Here is a 17,744-nt window from a genome sequence, read left to right as displayed (position 1 = left end):
CAGCTGAGACACTCGAGCAACTGGAACTAATAGATTTGCCTGCCTGACCCAGTGAACTGGGAGACAATAAGGCATATATAGCAGTATCTAGTCAGAAGGCATATTCCAGGGAAACCTGTTCCTTGAATGCACAGTGTTGTGCATCTTGTGCAACAAATTAAGACAAACCAATAAAATGCATTAAAATTCCAAAAAAAAAAAAAAAATCCAACAAAAAACACCCACCCAAACAAAAACAAAAAAGAAACAATACAATATCCTATAAATTACTGAAATCTATGGCACTTTCCTCCATAGTTCAACATTCAAGTATAAGTTGATAGGCAATAAATCCAGTATGAATTTATTCTATACTACCCAATAGCCAAAGTTCTCTGGGTGTTGTATAGCAGTTAGAAAATACGAAAAACACACAGTACATCATTGCTGCAACATTGGCTTTCCTTATACAATGCCTTGCAGAACATTCACACATACCCTTTGACTTATCCATGTTTTGTTCTGCTACTACTTGGAACTGAAATAGATTTAACTGGCATGGTTACCACTTCGACGTACACAAGATGATCAGCACTGTGAAGCACAAAATACTATGGCACAAAAATTAAGTAAACAAAACCAAACTGGCACTTAGTGATTTCCTAAGTATTTAACCCCTTGGCTATGATATGCCTAAATAAGCTCTGCTGCAACTCACTGCCTTCAGAAGTCAGATTTTGTAACATAGAAACAGCGCGAGTCAGAAGGCGCCTTCCGGGCCATCTAGTCTGACCCCTGGCTGTGGCCGGCTCCGCTCACGACATGCCCACCATGTGCATGTGTGAGTAGCTCAGTGGAGTCCACCTGTCTGAAATCCCAGGGCTTCATGATCTCAGGTTAAATGAAGGCTCCGGAGTTTACTGGAAAGCATATCTAAACAAACAGCACCATGAAAATGAAGAAGCTATCCAAACAACTCTAGGATAAAATTGTGCAGAAGCATCATTCAAGATTGGGTAAAAAAAAATAAATCCCAAACTATGAACTTTCCCCACAGCACCATCAAATCTGTTATTACAAAATAGAATATGGATCAAGTACAAGTCTTGAGAAGGCCATTCACCAAAACTCAGGGACTGGGTAAAGGGGCATTAGAGAAGCAACTAAGAGGTCAATGGTAACTCGGGGGGAGCTGAAGAGCTCCACAGCTGAGATGGAAGAAACAGTCCATGGAACAACTATCAAGCTGGATGCTCCACAAAGCTGGGCTTCATGGAAGACTGGTAAAGAGCAAGCCATTGTTGAAGCAAATCTGAAACCCATTTAAAGTTTGCAAAAAGGAGACAAAGCAAATGTGTTAGAAAACATTATCTGGACTGATGACACCAAAATTGAACTTTTTGGGCCTGCTGCAAAATTTCATAAGTGATGCAAAAAAGCAGTTTCCATTGCCCTGAGAACACCACCCTACTCTGAGGTACAGTGGTGGCAGCAGCACTTCGTGCGGATGTTCTCCTTAGCAGATTCTGGTCAGAATTGAGGGAAAGATGGATGGAGCCAAATATGAGGCAGTTTTAGATGAAAACCTATTTCCATCTGCAAGCAACCTGGGACTGGGGTGGAGATTCACACTCCAGACCAAGAACCCTAAATATACAGCCAGAGTAATTTATAAAATAGAATCTGGATGTCTTTTGCTCACTCCAAGTCCAGACCTCAGTCTGATGGAAAATTTGTGGCAAGGCTTAAAAGTTGCTGTTTTCCCATGTACCCCATGCAACTTAACAGCTAGAAGAGTGATGCCAGGAATAATGGGCCAACACTGCAGGATCCAGATGCATAAAGCTGACAGAGAAGACAGAAAAGACCCAAGAAGATTCACACCTGTAATTGCTGACAACGGTGCTTTTACTATCGACTTGGGGGTGAATATATTTGTAACCAACAAATACCAGTTTGTTTTGTTTACTTACATTCACACCAAGTAAAACATTTTGCACTTTTAGTGTTGTGTCTCTTGTGTATATTAAGTGGTAATAATGTCAATTATATCCATTTCAATTCTAGGTTCTAACATAACAAAATGTGGAAATGTCAAAGGTGGGTGAATACTCCTGCAAAGCATTTTCTGATTTTTGAATGGGAATAGTTTATCTCTAATATGGATAAAAGCCTTAAAACTGCAAACAGTTTGTAACAAATGGCAATTTTTCCACCCCAGCAATACATAGAGCTGTTGCTGAAGATTACGGGACCCTCTAGAACAGCCACTGCTGAGGGAGCGGGGAATCTGGAGAGCCCCCATCCCTTTACTAACAGAAATGCCTCTACTCATGCTAGGAGAATCTTCAGATACAAGCTATGATCTCTGTATTTCAATAACTCACCAATTTGGAGAGTTTATCTATATATGTAACTGATTAAGGAAAGGCCCCTCAACTTTTTGGGTCTGTGAGTACATTTGTAATTTTGAGAAAGTGTTGTGGGCTCAGCCAGTTCCAGTCACAAAACTTTTATCCCAAAGGCAAACTGTTGAGACTGTCAAGAACCTAGGTACAAGGCAGACAGGATCTGAACTCCAAAGCAAAAAGTCACTCTTTTGAACCCAAATATAGATGGAATGTACACAGTACTTTACTTTGCAGCATGCCAACTTCCAATTTGTGTAACCATCTATTATACAAGTCTTAATAAAATAAAAATCAGAAGTCACAGGATGTCTGGTGGGTACAAAGAGAGGTTTCTGCAGGCACCATTGTACTAGACCCAAAAGTTAAACAATTTAAAGGAAGTATACTCAACACTGGAAAATGCTCTTAATGACTAAACCAATTATTAAACCAATAAATTGTGGGCCAAGCTGCATCAGGATGCTACCCTAAGCCTTCAGTGTGGAGTCTTTGAAGCACTGATTCCTCCCTATTATCATTGCCAACATATAGGTATTGATGCTATCCCAAGAGACAACAGGCAAATGGCACAACCATTAACATAGGACTATACCACAATTGTACTGAGGATGCCTGACCACATTTCAAGTTGCCAATAAAACATGTCTTTTTCAGTGCAAGCATGAAGTGCACCTCCATTTTTAAATCATAGGGAAAATGTGACAAGTTGTCAAAACATTTTGAAACACTGGCCCAAAACAAATACAGGTGATGCTTAATGTCTTAAAAAAAACCTTAATGGAATTAAGTATGATGATTTATAGTGCAATGAAAAAATATGACTACACAAATAACTTTTTTTATACTTACGAAAGAAAAATTGCCTAAGTGTGCAATTAATTTATGGATGCTCGGTGCTTTTCAGGGTTATTTTCTTGTGATACTTTCTTTTAATTTTTTTTTACTAAGTTCTAAACTTTTCTAAGTTTATTGTTTAAATGGCCTGTGCATCTTATGGCTATATAAAAGCCACATAATATACTCATTCTTACTCTTCTCCTTTATGTTTTCCAAAAATCTATCCGTACTTTGGAACCTGTTTTCCCTTCGAGCACATTTGCTTATCCACCCCTGCTACTGCCTGGTGCTTTTGTCCTGGCATAAAAGCATTGCAGGAGCTTGTGCTAGCAACAATTTGTTTTTCTCCTTATCACAAATCCTTCTTCATGGTCATTGCATCATACATCTGGGTTTCTTTTCCTATGCACAGCCTCACATGGCATGTTCGAGAGTTCAGCTATTTGGCAGGAGGCCTGCCTGCACATGCGTAAAAAGCGTGGCTCTCACTGTCCTCATGCAGTTGTTCTTTTCACGGCTGTGGTGACAGCACTGTTTGGAGTGCTCTGTCCTTGAGAGAAAGAACTGAGTCCTCATCCTTTTTCTTCCCCTCGTTTCTTACATGCTTCTGTTGGTTTCTTCTGCCTTAGTGATTTCATTTCGTTTTGGCTCACATGCCCTCATGCACTCCTTTCAAAGCATATGACCTTGAAGGCTCCCTGCTACAAATACACTGACAATGGGGGCAAGCTTCTTCTGCCTGCTCTGCCTCAGGGATGGCCACCTCATGAAACTGTGTCCTCACCGCTTGCACTTTACCTGACAGGCATGCCACAATTGCTCATCTAGATGCCAAGCAATCCCGTGGAACAGGTATTCAGGCTGCTGACCTAAGTATGCGTTACCCAGCCAAGAAACACAGTCCCAGTCTTGGTTCCACACCAGCAGCAGTCCTGTCACTGCTGAGTAAGGACACGGGAGCTTCTACCAAGTGCTCTGCAGATGACAGTCTGCTTAGCACAGGTCAGACATTACAGAAATCTATGGAACACTGCATGGAGGTCACTGGTCACATGGAGATCACTGGGAGATCACTGATACCTCTCTCTCCATTGGCATAGGAGTTCATGTAGTCATCAGATTTCCAGATCACAGCCACTACATCTTCACAGGCACAGTCATCTTCTGGTTCTAAAAACTCCTGAGCACTAAATTCAGTCCAATTCTCCCTATAAACTTTTGTCCAGCCAGCATCTCTGGCTGGCCATCACTGGGACTGGAATTCAGCTGCAGACATGGCCACTCCATGGAGGCTTGGAGGACCCTACCAATAGGCAACTTGGTCCTTACAGGGTGTACAAAGGTTTCTTCTCATGGCCTCTGTCAGTGCACCAAAGTGGGGATAGATGCCCTCCCTATGAGAAATGAATTTCTATCCTCTTGGGATGATTCTGTGCCTTCCACCTGAATGTTCTGCTCACCAATATGACTGACAAGCTGCAGAGGATCTGAACTTCATCCTGATGGCCCCATGGTGGCCTTGACAGTCTTGGTTTACTGCTCTCTCCATGTTACAGCATGGACATCCAGCTCCTGACTTGTCTAGGCCTTCTTTCCCTGGACAATGGACAAATATGTCACCTGGGTGTACAGGCCCTCAGACTGATGGCAAAGCACAACCAACTTGCTTGGCAGTACCACCTACTGAAGGTTTGTCTACTTTCCTGCCAAAATCATCAGCCATGGAATACTTGGACCAAGGCTCTGTAGATTTTTATCAGCATTTGAGGCCCTCCTTCTGAGAAGGCTCAGGAGGTGGCAGCAAGGGAGTGGGCCTTCTCTGCAGCAGACCCAACTATGGAATGTTCTCACTGAGGCCTGCCTGGTACCAACAATTTCCAATTTTCAGCACCCTGTTAAAATTCTCTACTCCTAAGCATTAGAGTTTAATGTTAGTTATTTTGCCAGGTTCCAGTATCTTATGTTTTAGGCATTTAAATTGTTTTTAAATGTTTTGTGTGAAGGTTTTGATAAATGTTTAGCAATGTTTGTACACTGCCCAGAAAGTTCTCAGGATTGGGTGATACAGAAATAAAACAAAAACAATGCAAAAATGCACAGATAAGTGATCAAAGAACTGGTTACATGTGAGAATCCTATCATCACATTCAAAAGCAGACTGTCATGGAAATAGGGATGGGGTGGGGGTGTTTGCAGGAACCCCCCCCCCCAGAAAATAGCTCCTTGGGGAATTTTGTTTTAGATCAAGTTATATTTGATTAATCCCTAGAAGTTATTTTATGTGGTAAGACTGAAAGTTAAGCAAACCCTTCCTTATACTTTGAACCTATTTTACTTTCAGTTACAATCCTAAGGGGGAAAATATCCTTCCTTCTAAAAATGCACAATTGCTTCTTTATTAAATTGTAGTAAGTCCTTCAATATCTCTAAACATCACCAATTACTGAGGTTTTAGTAATATGCACACATTTAATAGATCAAAATGATTGAGGAAAATATATTTTTACACTGCAATCCTATAAAGGATTATTCAAAAAAATCTCACTGAGTTAAACAGAGCTTATTTCCAAGTAAGTATGCAAAGGACTGCAGCCTAGTAAAACATACCTGATATCGTTTTGGCCCGATGGCTGCCATCCAAATACCCATACTCACATCTTCACCCTAAGCATACAGTTCACATCAAAACAAAAACAAGGAAAGCAGGTTAGTCTGAATGAGGACTCAAAAAATCAGGATTCTAACTGGCTACTCCTTTGATTGGCCCAAAGCCATCTAGAGAGTTTCAAGGTCAGGTGAGCACTCAAACAGAGTTACTGCCCTAACCATGACACCATACAGGCACTCTTATCTCCCAGCAACAACTCAGCTTCAATACTAGAATGTCAGGCTTGTGCTTATGTAGCATCAGGACGGCTAAAGCAGGAAATGAACTGAGAATAGCAAGGGATACTAAGAACAACAAGAAAGCCTTCTTCAGATACATCCAAAACAAAAGACATGAGAAAGAGAAAGGGCGTCCAGATACTTAAAGTGGATGGCAGAGTGATAACAGATGACAAGGAAAAGGCAGAGGCGCTCAATTCCTACTTTGCCTCAGTCTTCTCCCACAAGGAAATCTGCAATCAAGAGGAAGTACAAGCTGGAAGTGAGAGATGGTAGCCCAAGACTGACAGACAAATGGTCACGGAATACCTAAATGGAATAAACACTTTCAAATCTCCAGGGCCCAATGAACTCCATCCCAGAGTCATAAAACAGCTTGAAGAGGAACTCTCAGAACAACTGGCTATAATCTTCAATAAATCTTAGAAAACAGAAGTGCCAGATCCCTGGAGAAGGGCTAATGTTGTCCCTATCTTCAAAAAAGGGAAAAAAGATGAACCTGGGAACAACAGACCAGTTAGTCTGACATCAGTCCCTGGGAAAAGTCTGGAGCAAATTATTTAAAAAATCAGTCTGCAAGCATCTCAAAAAAAATACAGTGATTAATAGAAGCCAGCATGGATTTATCAAAAATAAATCCTGTCAGACTAATTTAATCTCATTTCTTGACTAGGTAACCTCCCAAATGGACAGAGGGAACACTGTGGACGTAATCTACCTAGACTTTAGAAAAGCTTTCAACATAGTGCCACACAACATTCTGATAAGCAAATTAGCAAAAATTGGACTAGATGGAAAAACTATTAGGTGGATCCAAAATTGGCTGCTAAATCGGACACAAAGAGTGCTCATCAATGGCACCTCCTCAAACTGGATGGAGGTAACGTGTAGGGTGCCACAGGGCTCAGTCCTGGGCCCACTGCTCTTCAACATTCTTATTAATTATTTGGATGAGGAAGCAGGAGGAAAGATAATCAGATTTGCAGATGATACAAAACTGGGTGGAATAGCAAACACCCTAGAAGACAGAATGAAGATCCAGATGATCCATCTTGATGCACTTGAATACTGGACTGCAAGCAACAGAATGAGATTCAATAAGAACAAGTGCCAAGTCCTCCAACTAGGAAAAAGGAACCAAATGCATCAATACAAGATTGGGAATGCGTGGCTCAACAGAACTGAAAAAGATCTTGGAATAATTGTGGACAATAAGCAAAATATGAGTCAACAATGTGATGCAGTCACCAAAAGGGCAAATACTATGAGTATTTTCGGATGTATTAACAGAAGTATTACTTCCGAATCACAAGATGCAGTAGTTCCTCTATACCTTCTCACTAGTCTGGAATCTGGAATATTGTGTTCAGTTTTGGGCACCAAGATTTAAGAAAGATGCAGGAAAATTAGAAAGGATCCAGAGGAGCGCAACAAGAATGATCCAGGTTTTGGAAACACTGCCCTATGAGGAGAGACGGAGAGAACTGGGCATGTTCAGCCTTGAGAAGACTGAGGGGGCACAGGATATCCCTCTATAAGTACCTCAAAGGCTGTCACAAAAAGGAAGGTCAAGATGTCTTCTTGCTGATGCCAGAGCGTAATCAATCAAGTTGTGGCAACCCAGATTCAGGCTGGACATCAGGAAAAGCTTCCTCACTGTGAGAGCAATACGGCAGTAGAACCAGCTGCCTAGAGAGGTGGTGGGCTCTCCCACACTAGAGACATTCAAAAAGAAACTGGACAGCCATCTGAGTGGGAAGGTGTAACTTAGCGTCCTGCAACAGCAGGGGGTTGGACCTGATGGTCTTCATGCCCATTCCAACTCTAGTATTCTATGATTTTACATGTAATCCAAGTTATTATTTAAGTAGACATACCGTTTGTTCCATCCCAGCTGCATTCCCTTCCATCAAAATACTTACCTGGTATATCTTTAGTCTGTCTGAGTTGCTTGCAAGCCATTCTACAATGTCTTTGGAAATAACATAACCAGACCCACAAGCAAAGGCAGGATATGCGGGACTTGGATATTCCAGTTCTTGCCACTTCCCAGTCCGGTCGACTGCCCAATTTAATCTAAAACTTAAGAAGCCATTGCAAAATATTAGATGAAAGGCCATATTCTTGTTCCTTAGGATATTAACTGGAACCTAACAACTCCATCTGGGGACATCAGAGGAGTGTCAAGACCTTTAGGCCTGGCTGTCAGGGTTCCCAGAAAAAGTACTTGCATGTCAAAATTTACCCCAACTTCACTAGGAAGGACTCTTTTGTTTTACTTCTATGAAACTCTGCACAGTTATATGTATTCTGATTATACATAGAACAACACAGCTTATTAAATAAATTATGCTACTCACTTTCCCCACCAAGTATTTGGTCTGCCCAAGTTTTTAAGCTTTATTCTGTTGAACACAGCTTCTAAATCTATGTAGCAGTCATCATCTGTCTTCAGTAGTACATCAAAACTTACTGCTTCCACTGTCCTGTAACCAAATCAGAAACAATGAGAAAAGTTGCTCTTAACAACCACAGTGCTGGAATTCAGCATTGAAAAAGACCTATTGCAAGGATGATCAAAGATTCAGTCTCAACAGTTTAAGAGTTGCACAAAGGAAAGAACTCTTGCCAGTGTAGCATGCCAGTCATTCCATGGCATAACAAGTCATACTATTTGAAATCTGCTTTGAGACATGAAAGTAACGAGTCTTGTTTCTGAAAAGTCTGACATTCTTTGTCTAATGACAAAAACTGTCATTTTTATATTTTTCAACATTGAGAGGCAGTTCTTTCTGAACAAAGCTTTGCTGAAATCCATACTTGCACAAAGGGTTCCTGTCATATTTTATTCTCAGCAAGATAGTATACTAGAGACATAGGCTGTTTAAAAAAAATTCCAAAAGTATAGATCAAATGGAGAAGGAAGAAAGCAGGGTTTAGGAGATTGCTTGTTAACATTTTTGTTAACCAGATGGGTACTCAAGCACTGGAGTTGCACAGAAGGGAATGCACACGTTCCAAGGTTATTAAAACCCTAAGAAATATATATGAGTAAAAGTTCACACAATAATGAAGATGTATGAAGGATTTGGGGACTGTCAAAGCTGCATTCCTTGCTGATAATGATATTATAGACAATATGGAACTGGCATCTATGACATGTGCCAAATTCTTCACAGCAATTATAACAGCAGGGGATGCACTAATGTGAAGAAAGAATCCCATTTTAATCTAATGTGCATCCATTACTTGGAACATGTGATAGCCCTACAAGGAGGAGTGCAACCAGGAAGACAGATACAAAGTGCGGAGAAAATGAGAAAACATGTACATTCTTTCTACTAAAATCTAATTGTGCAGAAAGGACTTCAATCATTTCAAGTTATGTTGCATTCTGACTTGCAAATGCCTAAAACATAAATATCCATGTACAGATAATTTGTCACCAGAAATAAATCAAAGTCCCTGACTTCCTTCCTACCATCGATAGAAATTCAGTAATTTGGCTGGAACATTTCTGTAGGTATCAACAACATCAACAAAAACAATATCGTCATAAGTGTTGCTTTCCTCCTTCAAAAGAGCATCCTCCTCTTCAAGTTTACTTATATGATGAATGAATCTTTCTGGGCGATTCTGCAGGCTTTCTAGAAGTACATCTCCTTCTAAAAGGGAAGCAGAAGAAGTTAGTATTCACAGGACAGCAATATGCAGTCTCTACTCTCTTGAAGAGTCAGTGTGGTTTTTGCGGTCAGATCCTGATTCTAGTCAGCCATGCATTCTACTGAGTGACTTTGGGCCAGTGACTATGTTCACAGGGTTCCTGTGAAATTAAAATGGAGAGGATGACCACTTTGTAAGCCGCCTTGGGTTCTTCACAAGAGGAAAAAAAGCAGGATATAAAATGTAACTTAATATGCAGTATATTAGCAAATAGGTAAGTTGATATTTCAAGAAATGTGTCATCTTAAAAGGCATGTGAATTCAAAATGAGGCGACAACCAAACAGTGGAAACAATAAAAAACCAATGCATGAAATCCAATATTGTGCAAGTGGAAGACCACATGCACTAGATGGCTGTCCCCTCCCTCCCTCCACCTGTAGCCCATACCCACTCCCCAAATTTGCTCCGGAGGGTCTTTAACGCTCCAACTCAGATTTAGTTACATTCAGAAGGCACACAGGAATCTGCAAGTGAAAGGAAGAATCACTTGCTCCCCATTGTATTGGTGGAAGGCAATCCATCAATGGGAAGGACTAATTAGATAAAATTAGAAGATCTGGCTTACACACAACAATTTGTCAAGACTTCCAAACCCAGCGCCAGGTATGCCCCTTCCCTGGGTTGGTATCATGCCGTCCAAAGCCAGAACTCTGGGTTGTTGTGGGGTTAAGCAATAGAGAATTAGCCCAAGAACAAGCCATGGACTTCCTCTCTACACTGGAAGACAGTTAACCTCCAAGGCACACCCAAAATCAGGGTGCTGCATGGCCCAGGAGTTGAGCACCATTTGCTATAGCGATTTGTAAGTGGTTAATCAGTTGTGACAACTCTCTGGCACAATGGTGCTCTACGATTGTGATAACTGATCAGAAGATGCATACCCAGTGAACCACACAGTATTTGAGGCGTATCTGTCAGAGTTCAGCTACCTGTAAGGCACCAGTAGAATGAAACATTGGCAGAGCAGACTCTCCTTTTTGATGCTCCCTGAATTTTTACATACTTACCCTGAATTGTGTAAATAAAGCCTCCTGCAATCCCCTCCACACCTTGTGTAAATTCATGTGGCAATGATCCTTCCCCTGCCTATTACACAAAGGGATGTAAAAGAAGATCTGTTAAACTTTTAGTGCAATCATATCTGTGCTGAAAAACTAAAATATTTGAAAACTAGTTATTAGTGTCATGCTTTCTTCCAAAGAACACCAACACATTTCTCAGTTCCCTGTGAATTCTGCACTGCTGATCCCTAGAACCAGTACCAGAGCAGAGTTCCCATAGTAGGGGACCATACTGTTCAGTATGCAGAGGTGGGCACACTTGGTTGGATCAAGAGGTTTCACAAGTGGGAATCAATTGATTAAATGTTGCTGCCTTAATCCAAGCGTAATTGCTCAGAGCAGCCTGTAAACCATTACACTCAAGTCATAATGACCAATAAAGGGAGAGCTCGTGTTTTGCTAGCGGGCTGTCGATCTGGGTTGTTTCAGCCAGGGGAGGGCAGAAGCATATAGGATCTACTGGTAGAATTTTGGCTGATTTTTCAGGAGAAGGATTTCTGCCTCCCAACTGTCTCACAATAGCAACCACTAAAAATTCTTCCCACAGCCCAAATTCCATTGTAGAAAATAAATGCTTGGCAGAAAACTGATGCTGGATTTCTGCGTGAAAGAATTTGTGAGTTTGATTCTGCTACTTCTAGGGTTGAGCATATACTCAGAGGTTCCTTAATCTTTAGCTTATGTTGGGCCATCTGAGCTCTTGCTAACTATTGCACTTATTAATTCTTGCTAACTTTGGCCTTACATCTATTTAGAACAAAATTTTCTATTTTTTAACAGATCACTTAGTAATGCTTAAAGTACAACTTCTGGACTCCAAAGTATTTTTTTCTGTACTGGTGGTAGAAGTCCTTAGAATGATAAAACAATTATTCTGCTTACTGAATATTTATACATATATTTTATGGAAACATTTGTTCCATATGTTGATACTCAGCACTTTGTGTATGTGTAGCAGGTCCCTCTTTATCTGACTCAAAATTGTGCATGATAATTTGTTACATTTTATATAACTCTAACAGTTGACACAGTATTCAAGATGTAGACAATAACATTGATTTAGATGGAAAGTATGATGTTTTCTTATTTTATACTCAAGTAGCAATTTTAAATTTTGTTATACTTATTTGCATAAAATAGTTCAGAACATATTTTGTCAGGCTAAAAATCATAAACCAAGACAAACACCCTCAAAGTGCTTTAAGGTAGCATTTAGTAAGAAGCCAACAATGAGGACTTGGGTTGGATCCAGTATCTGCCTTTATGAGAAAAAGGGTGAGTCCATCTGCCCAATTTTTCAGGATCCCCCCCTTCCCATATCACATTTAACCCAGGTCTCCTGACTCTGTGTGGCATTCTCAGATGGGTAGAAGATTTGTCATGGGAAGGAGTAGGGAAGTCTACTTATAACAGCACAATTCACCAAGTTTATAGCAGATCTAACCTTTTATATAAATTGTGAATTGATCCAAGTTGCATAATGCCAGAAATATAAAACACTATAAGTCCAAGTTAAATAAGTGATAATTCTACTAAAACAAGAAGACAAAAAGAATAAGAAATTCTTTAAGACTCTGAAATGCCTAAAATGTTTACCAAAGCACTGCCTTGTTATAAACACTCTATGCCAGAATAAAAGGACAGACCGTGGTGATTCTGAAGACACCTCCGCCATCATTCACCATCACTTTATGAAGATTTTGAGAAACAAGGCCTTGGAGATCCTGGCTTTCCCACACAATAGTGCCTTCAAAACTCTGTCAAAACAGTCACCACTTACTATTAACACAGTATCTGTATGTGCACACACTAGACAAAGGGATTTTGTCAAATTGTTTATGACAGATGGAAACTTAAGCATTATCATTTAATTTTAAGCATCACATCCTTATCAATACCAACAGCTGCATAATGAATAAATATCATATTAGGAAAATTAGAGAAAAGGCAAAATGTAGTATCATACCATTTAATATTTTTAGTTGAATATTTGCTCCTCACCAGGAAAAATACCTTTAATATAGTTTTGAAACTACAATTAAAGAACTTTAGCCAAACAATCTATTTTGTGATCTCTCCCAAAAGAACATCAACACCAAAAATGACTTGTGGTAGTGGTGGGGAGGGAGGGAAGCTTCCATGGTCCTATGCTGTCCCCCTGGATACCTGCAGGGAGACCGAAGGAGGGGAGAGGATACCCTACCAGGATACCCTACCAAAAAGGTACCTGATTGTCTTCCAGGCACGTTTTGGGAAGGGTGGCTTGTAAACTAAGCCCTCAGTCTGGCTTGTCATGTTGTCTGAACCCAATGAATGAAACAAGTGGAGGCAAATGTTGAGGCTGCAAGTTTTATCTACTATGTTAATCCACAATAATTTATCCATAACCAGAAACTTTCTCTGCTCAAAATCACTAACAGGGATTAAAGAATCTCGATTTCCTCAATCAACAGCTTTAGATGGAAAGAAATAAGCAAACCCACCTTACTTCCTCATCATTTCATGACACACCAATTAATTGGTTATTAAAGAATGCAACTATTCTGTATTATATCAGCAGAACAGCCCACCAATGCCCACTGAACTGTCAGGATGAGCAAAACCACAGTTCTCTCTCCATTTCAATAAAGTAATTCAGCTGCCCCACTCCAAGTGTTTGCATGCTGTTTTAAAGCACAACCCTGTACATTTTCAGTAAAGTAGCCATGTTAGTTTCTGTTGTAGGAAGAAAAGATTAACACTTCAGTCCACTCCAACAGGTGCTAGTTGGGGAATGCTGGGAGTTTTAGGTCATTTTCTGGTCTAAATATGCACTGGATTGTACTATACGTTTGTCAGTTTAAAATGCTTGAAATACCACCAGATGTTTCTCAAGGTTATAAACAGATTCAAGGCAAGCACTAGGTCTCCAACACCATGTTTCTCTCTTAAGTCTAAAGCACAGGATAGGGAGACAGTGAGAGCTTTGCAAGGGAGAGTCATCAGGCAGGATGGTAACTTAAACCTTCTGATCACAATTTTTCCCTGTTAGTACCTTAATGGTAGTTGCAGGGGGCTTCTTCTTGTGCCCTTCTGTCCTATCTTATCTTGTTATCTTCAGAAACAGTGTTGATATTTTACATTTGCAAATATGTCTTTTTTTCCATCCTGAAAAATGGGGGAAAACAGATGCGTGTGTGTGTTTTGCAGTGGGTGGGTTGGAGGGTTTTAATTGCATTTTATTGGATTTGTTTTAGTGACTCCACATCTGGCTGCTGCTTTTAAGGGGTTGCCTGGGGAGCGCGTGGGCAAGAGTTGATATGGCATTGGGGGTTTAACATGTCAGCATAGGAGGAAGAGGGTCAGATGTCTGTTCCTCCTTCTGGTTATTCCCCCAACCGGAAGGTTCTGGGTAAGCTTATCAACCGCCCCTCGGGCCTGATGGTGCTGCTGCTCAATGCCAGGTCAGTCCATAATAAAACATCCCTCATCCACGAGTTAATTGTGGATGAGGGGGCCAACCTGGCTTGCATTACAGAGACCTGGGTGGGAGAGGGGGGGATGTAGCCCTCTCTCAACTGTGCCCGCCTGGGTATCTAGTTCAGCACCAGCCACGTCTGGAGGGGAGGGAAGGGGGGGTCGCTTTAATTTACTGAGCTTCTATTTCCCTTGCGGGGCTTCCTGTTCTCTCGAGACCCGGTCTAGAGTGCTCATACCTGGCACTGGGCGATCAAGACAGATTGGGGATTCTGCTGGTGTACCGTGCACCCTTCTGCCCATCAGACTTCCTGCCTGAGTTGACGGAGATCATCTCGGACCTGGTGTTGAAGACCCCCAGGATGTTGGTCCTGGGGGACTTCAATCTCCATGCCAAGACTGTTTTGACGGAAGCAGCTCAGGACTTCATGGCCTCCATGAAGGCCATGGGGCTGTCTCAACATGTCATAGGTCCAACCCATGAACGTGGTCACACACTGGACCTGGTTTTCTTGACGGGGCACGAAGAGGGTGATTTGAGGGTGAGGAATTTGTGTCTGACTCCCTTGTCATGGTCAGATCACTTCCTCATGAGGTTTGAGCTCGGAGCTGGCCTTACCCTCTGAAAGGGTGCGGACCCAGTTGTAATGGTCCGCCCTCAGAGCCGGATGAATTTGGATGGATTCCTGAAGGCTCTGGGGGATTTTCCGATTGATAAAGCTGGCACTCCTGTTGATGCTCTGGTTGAACTGTGGACTGGGAAAATGGCCAGAGCAATTGACACGATTGCTCCTAAACATCCTCTCCTGCCAGGCAGAGCCTGTCCATCCCCATGGTACACATCCGAATTACGGGCGATGAAGCGGGTTGGGAGACGTCTAGAGAGTAGGCGGAGGAAATCACAGGATGAATCTGACTGTACACGCCTACTTGCTCATTATTGAGCCTATGCTGTGGCAGTGAGGGCAGTGAAGAAGAAATTCTTCTCCACTTCCATTGACTCCTCACAGTGCTGTCCAATGGAGCTTTTTCAAGTGCTGCATGGGCTGATATATCCCGGCCCTAAGAAAGATCCTGTACCACCATCAATGGCCCACTGTGACAACTTTGCCCAGCACTTTAAGGAGAAAATCACTCAGATTCGTCACGAGCTGGACTCCACAAGTGATTCAGATCCTTTAGGGGAGATGCCAATGACTCCATCTGGTCAGATATTAATGGATGAATTTCAGTTACTGCAGCCCGATGATGTGGACAAGGTGCTTGGAAAAGTATGTCCTACCACCTGCTTACTCGACCCTTGCCCTTCGTGGCTGCTGACCAAAGCCAAACACAGGATTGGTGCCTGGATCCTGGAGGTTATTAACACCTCTCTGAGGGACAGCCAGGCACCCACTCCTTTAAAGGAGGCAGGAACCAGGCCTGTCCTAAAGAAGATGTCTCTGGATCCAGAGATGGCCGCCAATTATAGACCGGTGGCCAACATCCTGTTTTTGGGCAAGGTGTTGGAACGGGTGGTGACGGGACAACTCCAAGCACATTTGGATGAAACTGATTATCTGGACCCATTTCAGTCTGGCTCTAGACCTGGGCACGGTACTGAATCAGCCTTGGTTGCCCTGTATGATGACCTGTGCAGGGAGAGAGACAGGGGGAGTGCGTCCCTGTTGGTTCTCCTGGACCTCTCAGCAGCTTTCGATGCCAGCAACCATGGTATCCTCCTGGTTAGGCTGGTGGGACTGGGAGTAGGAGGCACTGCTCGGCAGTGGTTCCACTCCTACCTTGACAGCCGATTCCAGAAGGTGGTGCTGGGGGACATTGGCTCTGCGCCATGGCAACTCTGCCATGGAGTACCACAGGGTTCCATTTTGTCCCCCTTGCTATTTAACATCTACATGAAACCGCTGGGGGAGGTCATCAGGAGGTTTGGGTTGCGGAGTCATCAGTATGTTGATGACACCCAGCTCTACCTCTCTTTTTCAACTAACCCAGGTGAGGCTGTGGCTGTACTGAACCGGTGCCTGGCCGAGGTAATGGGCTGGATGAGGGCCAATAAACTGAAGTTCAATCCAGGTTCTGTTGGTGGGTGATTCGAGCTCCTGGGTAGATGATTTGGTCCTTCCCTGGACGGGGTTGCACTCCCTCTAAAGGACAGGGTTCGCAGCTTAGGAGTGCTCCTCGACCCGGAGCTGTCCTTGGAAGCGCAAGTGACAGTGGTGGCGAGGAGCACTTTCCTTCAGCTTCGGCTAATCCAACAGCTGCGTCCCTACCTGGAGGAGGATTGCCTAGCAACAGCAACACACTCATTGGTTACTTCCCAACTGGATTTCTGTAACGCGCTTTATGTGGGGCTGCCCTTGAAGACAGTCCGGATACTTCAGATGGTATAAAACGGAGCTGCCAGGATGCTGTCGGGGACTGGGAGTCTCATATAACCTCAATCCTCTATCAGCTCCACTGGTTTCCCATAGAAGTCCGGGCTCAATTCAAGGTGCTGGTTATTACCTATAAAGCCCTAAACAGCTTTGGGACCAGGATACCTAAAGGAACGCCTTCTTCCCTATTTGCCCTCCCGCCCCCTGAGATTGGCAGCAGAAGCCCTCCTCTGGGAAACCTCTGTGAAAGATATTAGGAGACAGAGTACCCGGAGGAGGGCCTTCTCTGCGGTGGCGCCCCATCTATGGAATGCGCTCCCCATAGAGGTCTGCCTGGCGCCGTCGTTATATGTTTTTCGGCGCCAAGTAAAAACTTTTTTACTTAATCAATATTTTAATATGTTTTAATATTGAATTTTAATACTGTATTTGCAGCCAGAGTGGGTTATCTATGCTGTTAGCCATCCAGAGACACTGGTAATTGGACAGCATACAAATTTCATAAATAAATAAATAAATAAAACAGCTGAAAACTCAATAACTGTATTGGAAAGGGCAAGATGGTCAGATTACTAATTTCAGTGATCTCTTCCAAAACGCATCTCATTTGTTTTAAAAAAAACAAACTCTTTTCTCCATTTGTTAGCAGCCCACTCATAAGTGTCCAGTATTCAATAGCTTTTCAGCATATTTCCATGTATACCTTCTCCCCATCTCCCAATTTAGCTCTTCCCCAACTTATTCACTAACTCCAGAAGGAAAACAGAAACTGGTTCCCCTTTATACTCAAATTTTATCTTGGTTGAGATTGGGGAATCTGCAGCAGAGAAGCTGCATATGCAGTTTTACTCTGCAAGATGTTTTTAAGAGAATAAAAATTTTGCAAAGCTCTTTTCAGGTGTGTCTGTCGCCAGGTAGAACACCAGTTGTAACGATGATCCTCAAGAGGTTCTTTTTATCTTTTAAGCCTGTTTTCCCATTATTGAAATACCACACACACCACACAGTTGTATG

General features: G+C 42.3%; 1 protein-coding gene across 4 annotated transcripts in view; it reads right to left on the bottom strand.

The window, feature by feature from the left end:
- Nucleotides 1-17,744, bottom strand: part of B3GALNT2 (beta-1,3-N-acetylgalactosaminyltransferase 2) — a 33,735-nt gene that overhangs the window by 1,552 nt on the left and 14,439 nt on the right. For 2 of the 4 annotated variants that reach the window (XM_044420076.1, XM_044420083.1), the window contains exons 6-11: nucleotides 12,546-12,656; nucleotides 10,846-10,924; nucleotides 9,595-9,778; nucleotides 8,474-8,599; nucleotides 8,036-8,195; nucleotides 5,835-5,891 (exon numbers count right to left, since the gene is read on the bottom strand). In XM_044420076.1, coding sequence (XP_044276011.1) covers nucleotides 5,835-5,891; nucleotides 8,036-8,195; nucleotides 8,474-8,599; nucleotides 9,595-9,778; nucleotides 10,846-10,924; nucleotides 12,546-12,656 — 717 coding nt within the window. Of the gene's footprint in view, nucleotides 1-4,687; nucleotides 4,824-5,834; nucleotides 5,892-8,035; nucleotides 8,196-8,473; nucleotides 8,600-9,594; nucleotides 9,779-10,845; nucleotides 10,925-12,545; nucleotides 12,657-17,744 lie in introns of all 4 variants that reach the window. The other 2 variants (XR_006413736.1, XM_044420090.1) reach the window with 2 other exon arrangements.

This window comes from Varanus komodoensis, unplaced genomic scaffold (genome assembly GCF_004798865.1).
Source record: "Varanus komodoensis strain SLA01 unplaced genomic scaffold, ASM479886v1 scaffold1, whole genome shotgun sequence".
Taxonomy (NCBI): domain Eukaryota; kingdom Metazoa; phylum Chordata; class Lepidosauria; order Squamata; family Varanidae; genus Varanus; species Varanus komodoensis.
This window is presented reverse-complemented; position numbering and strand designations above follow the sequence as displayed.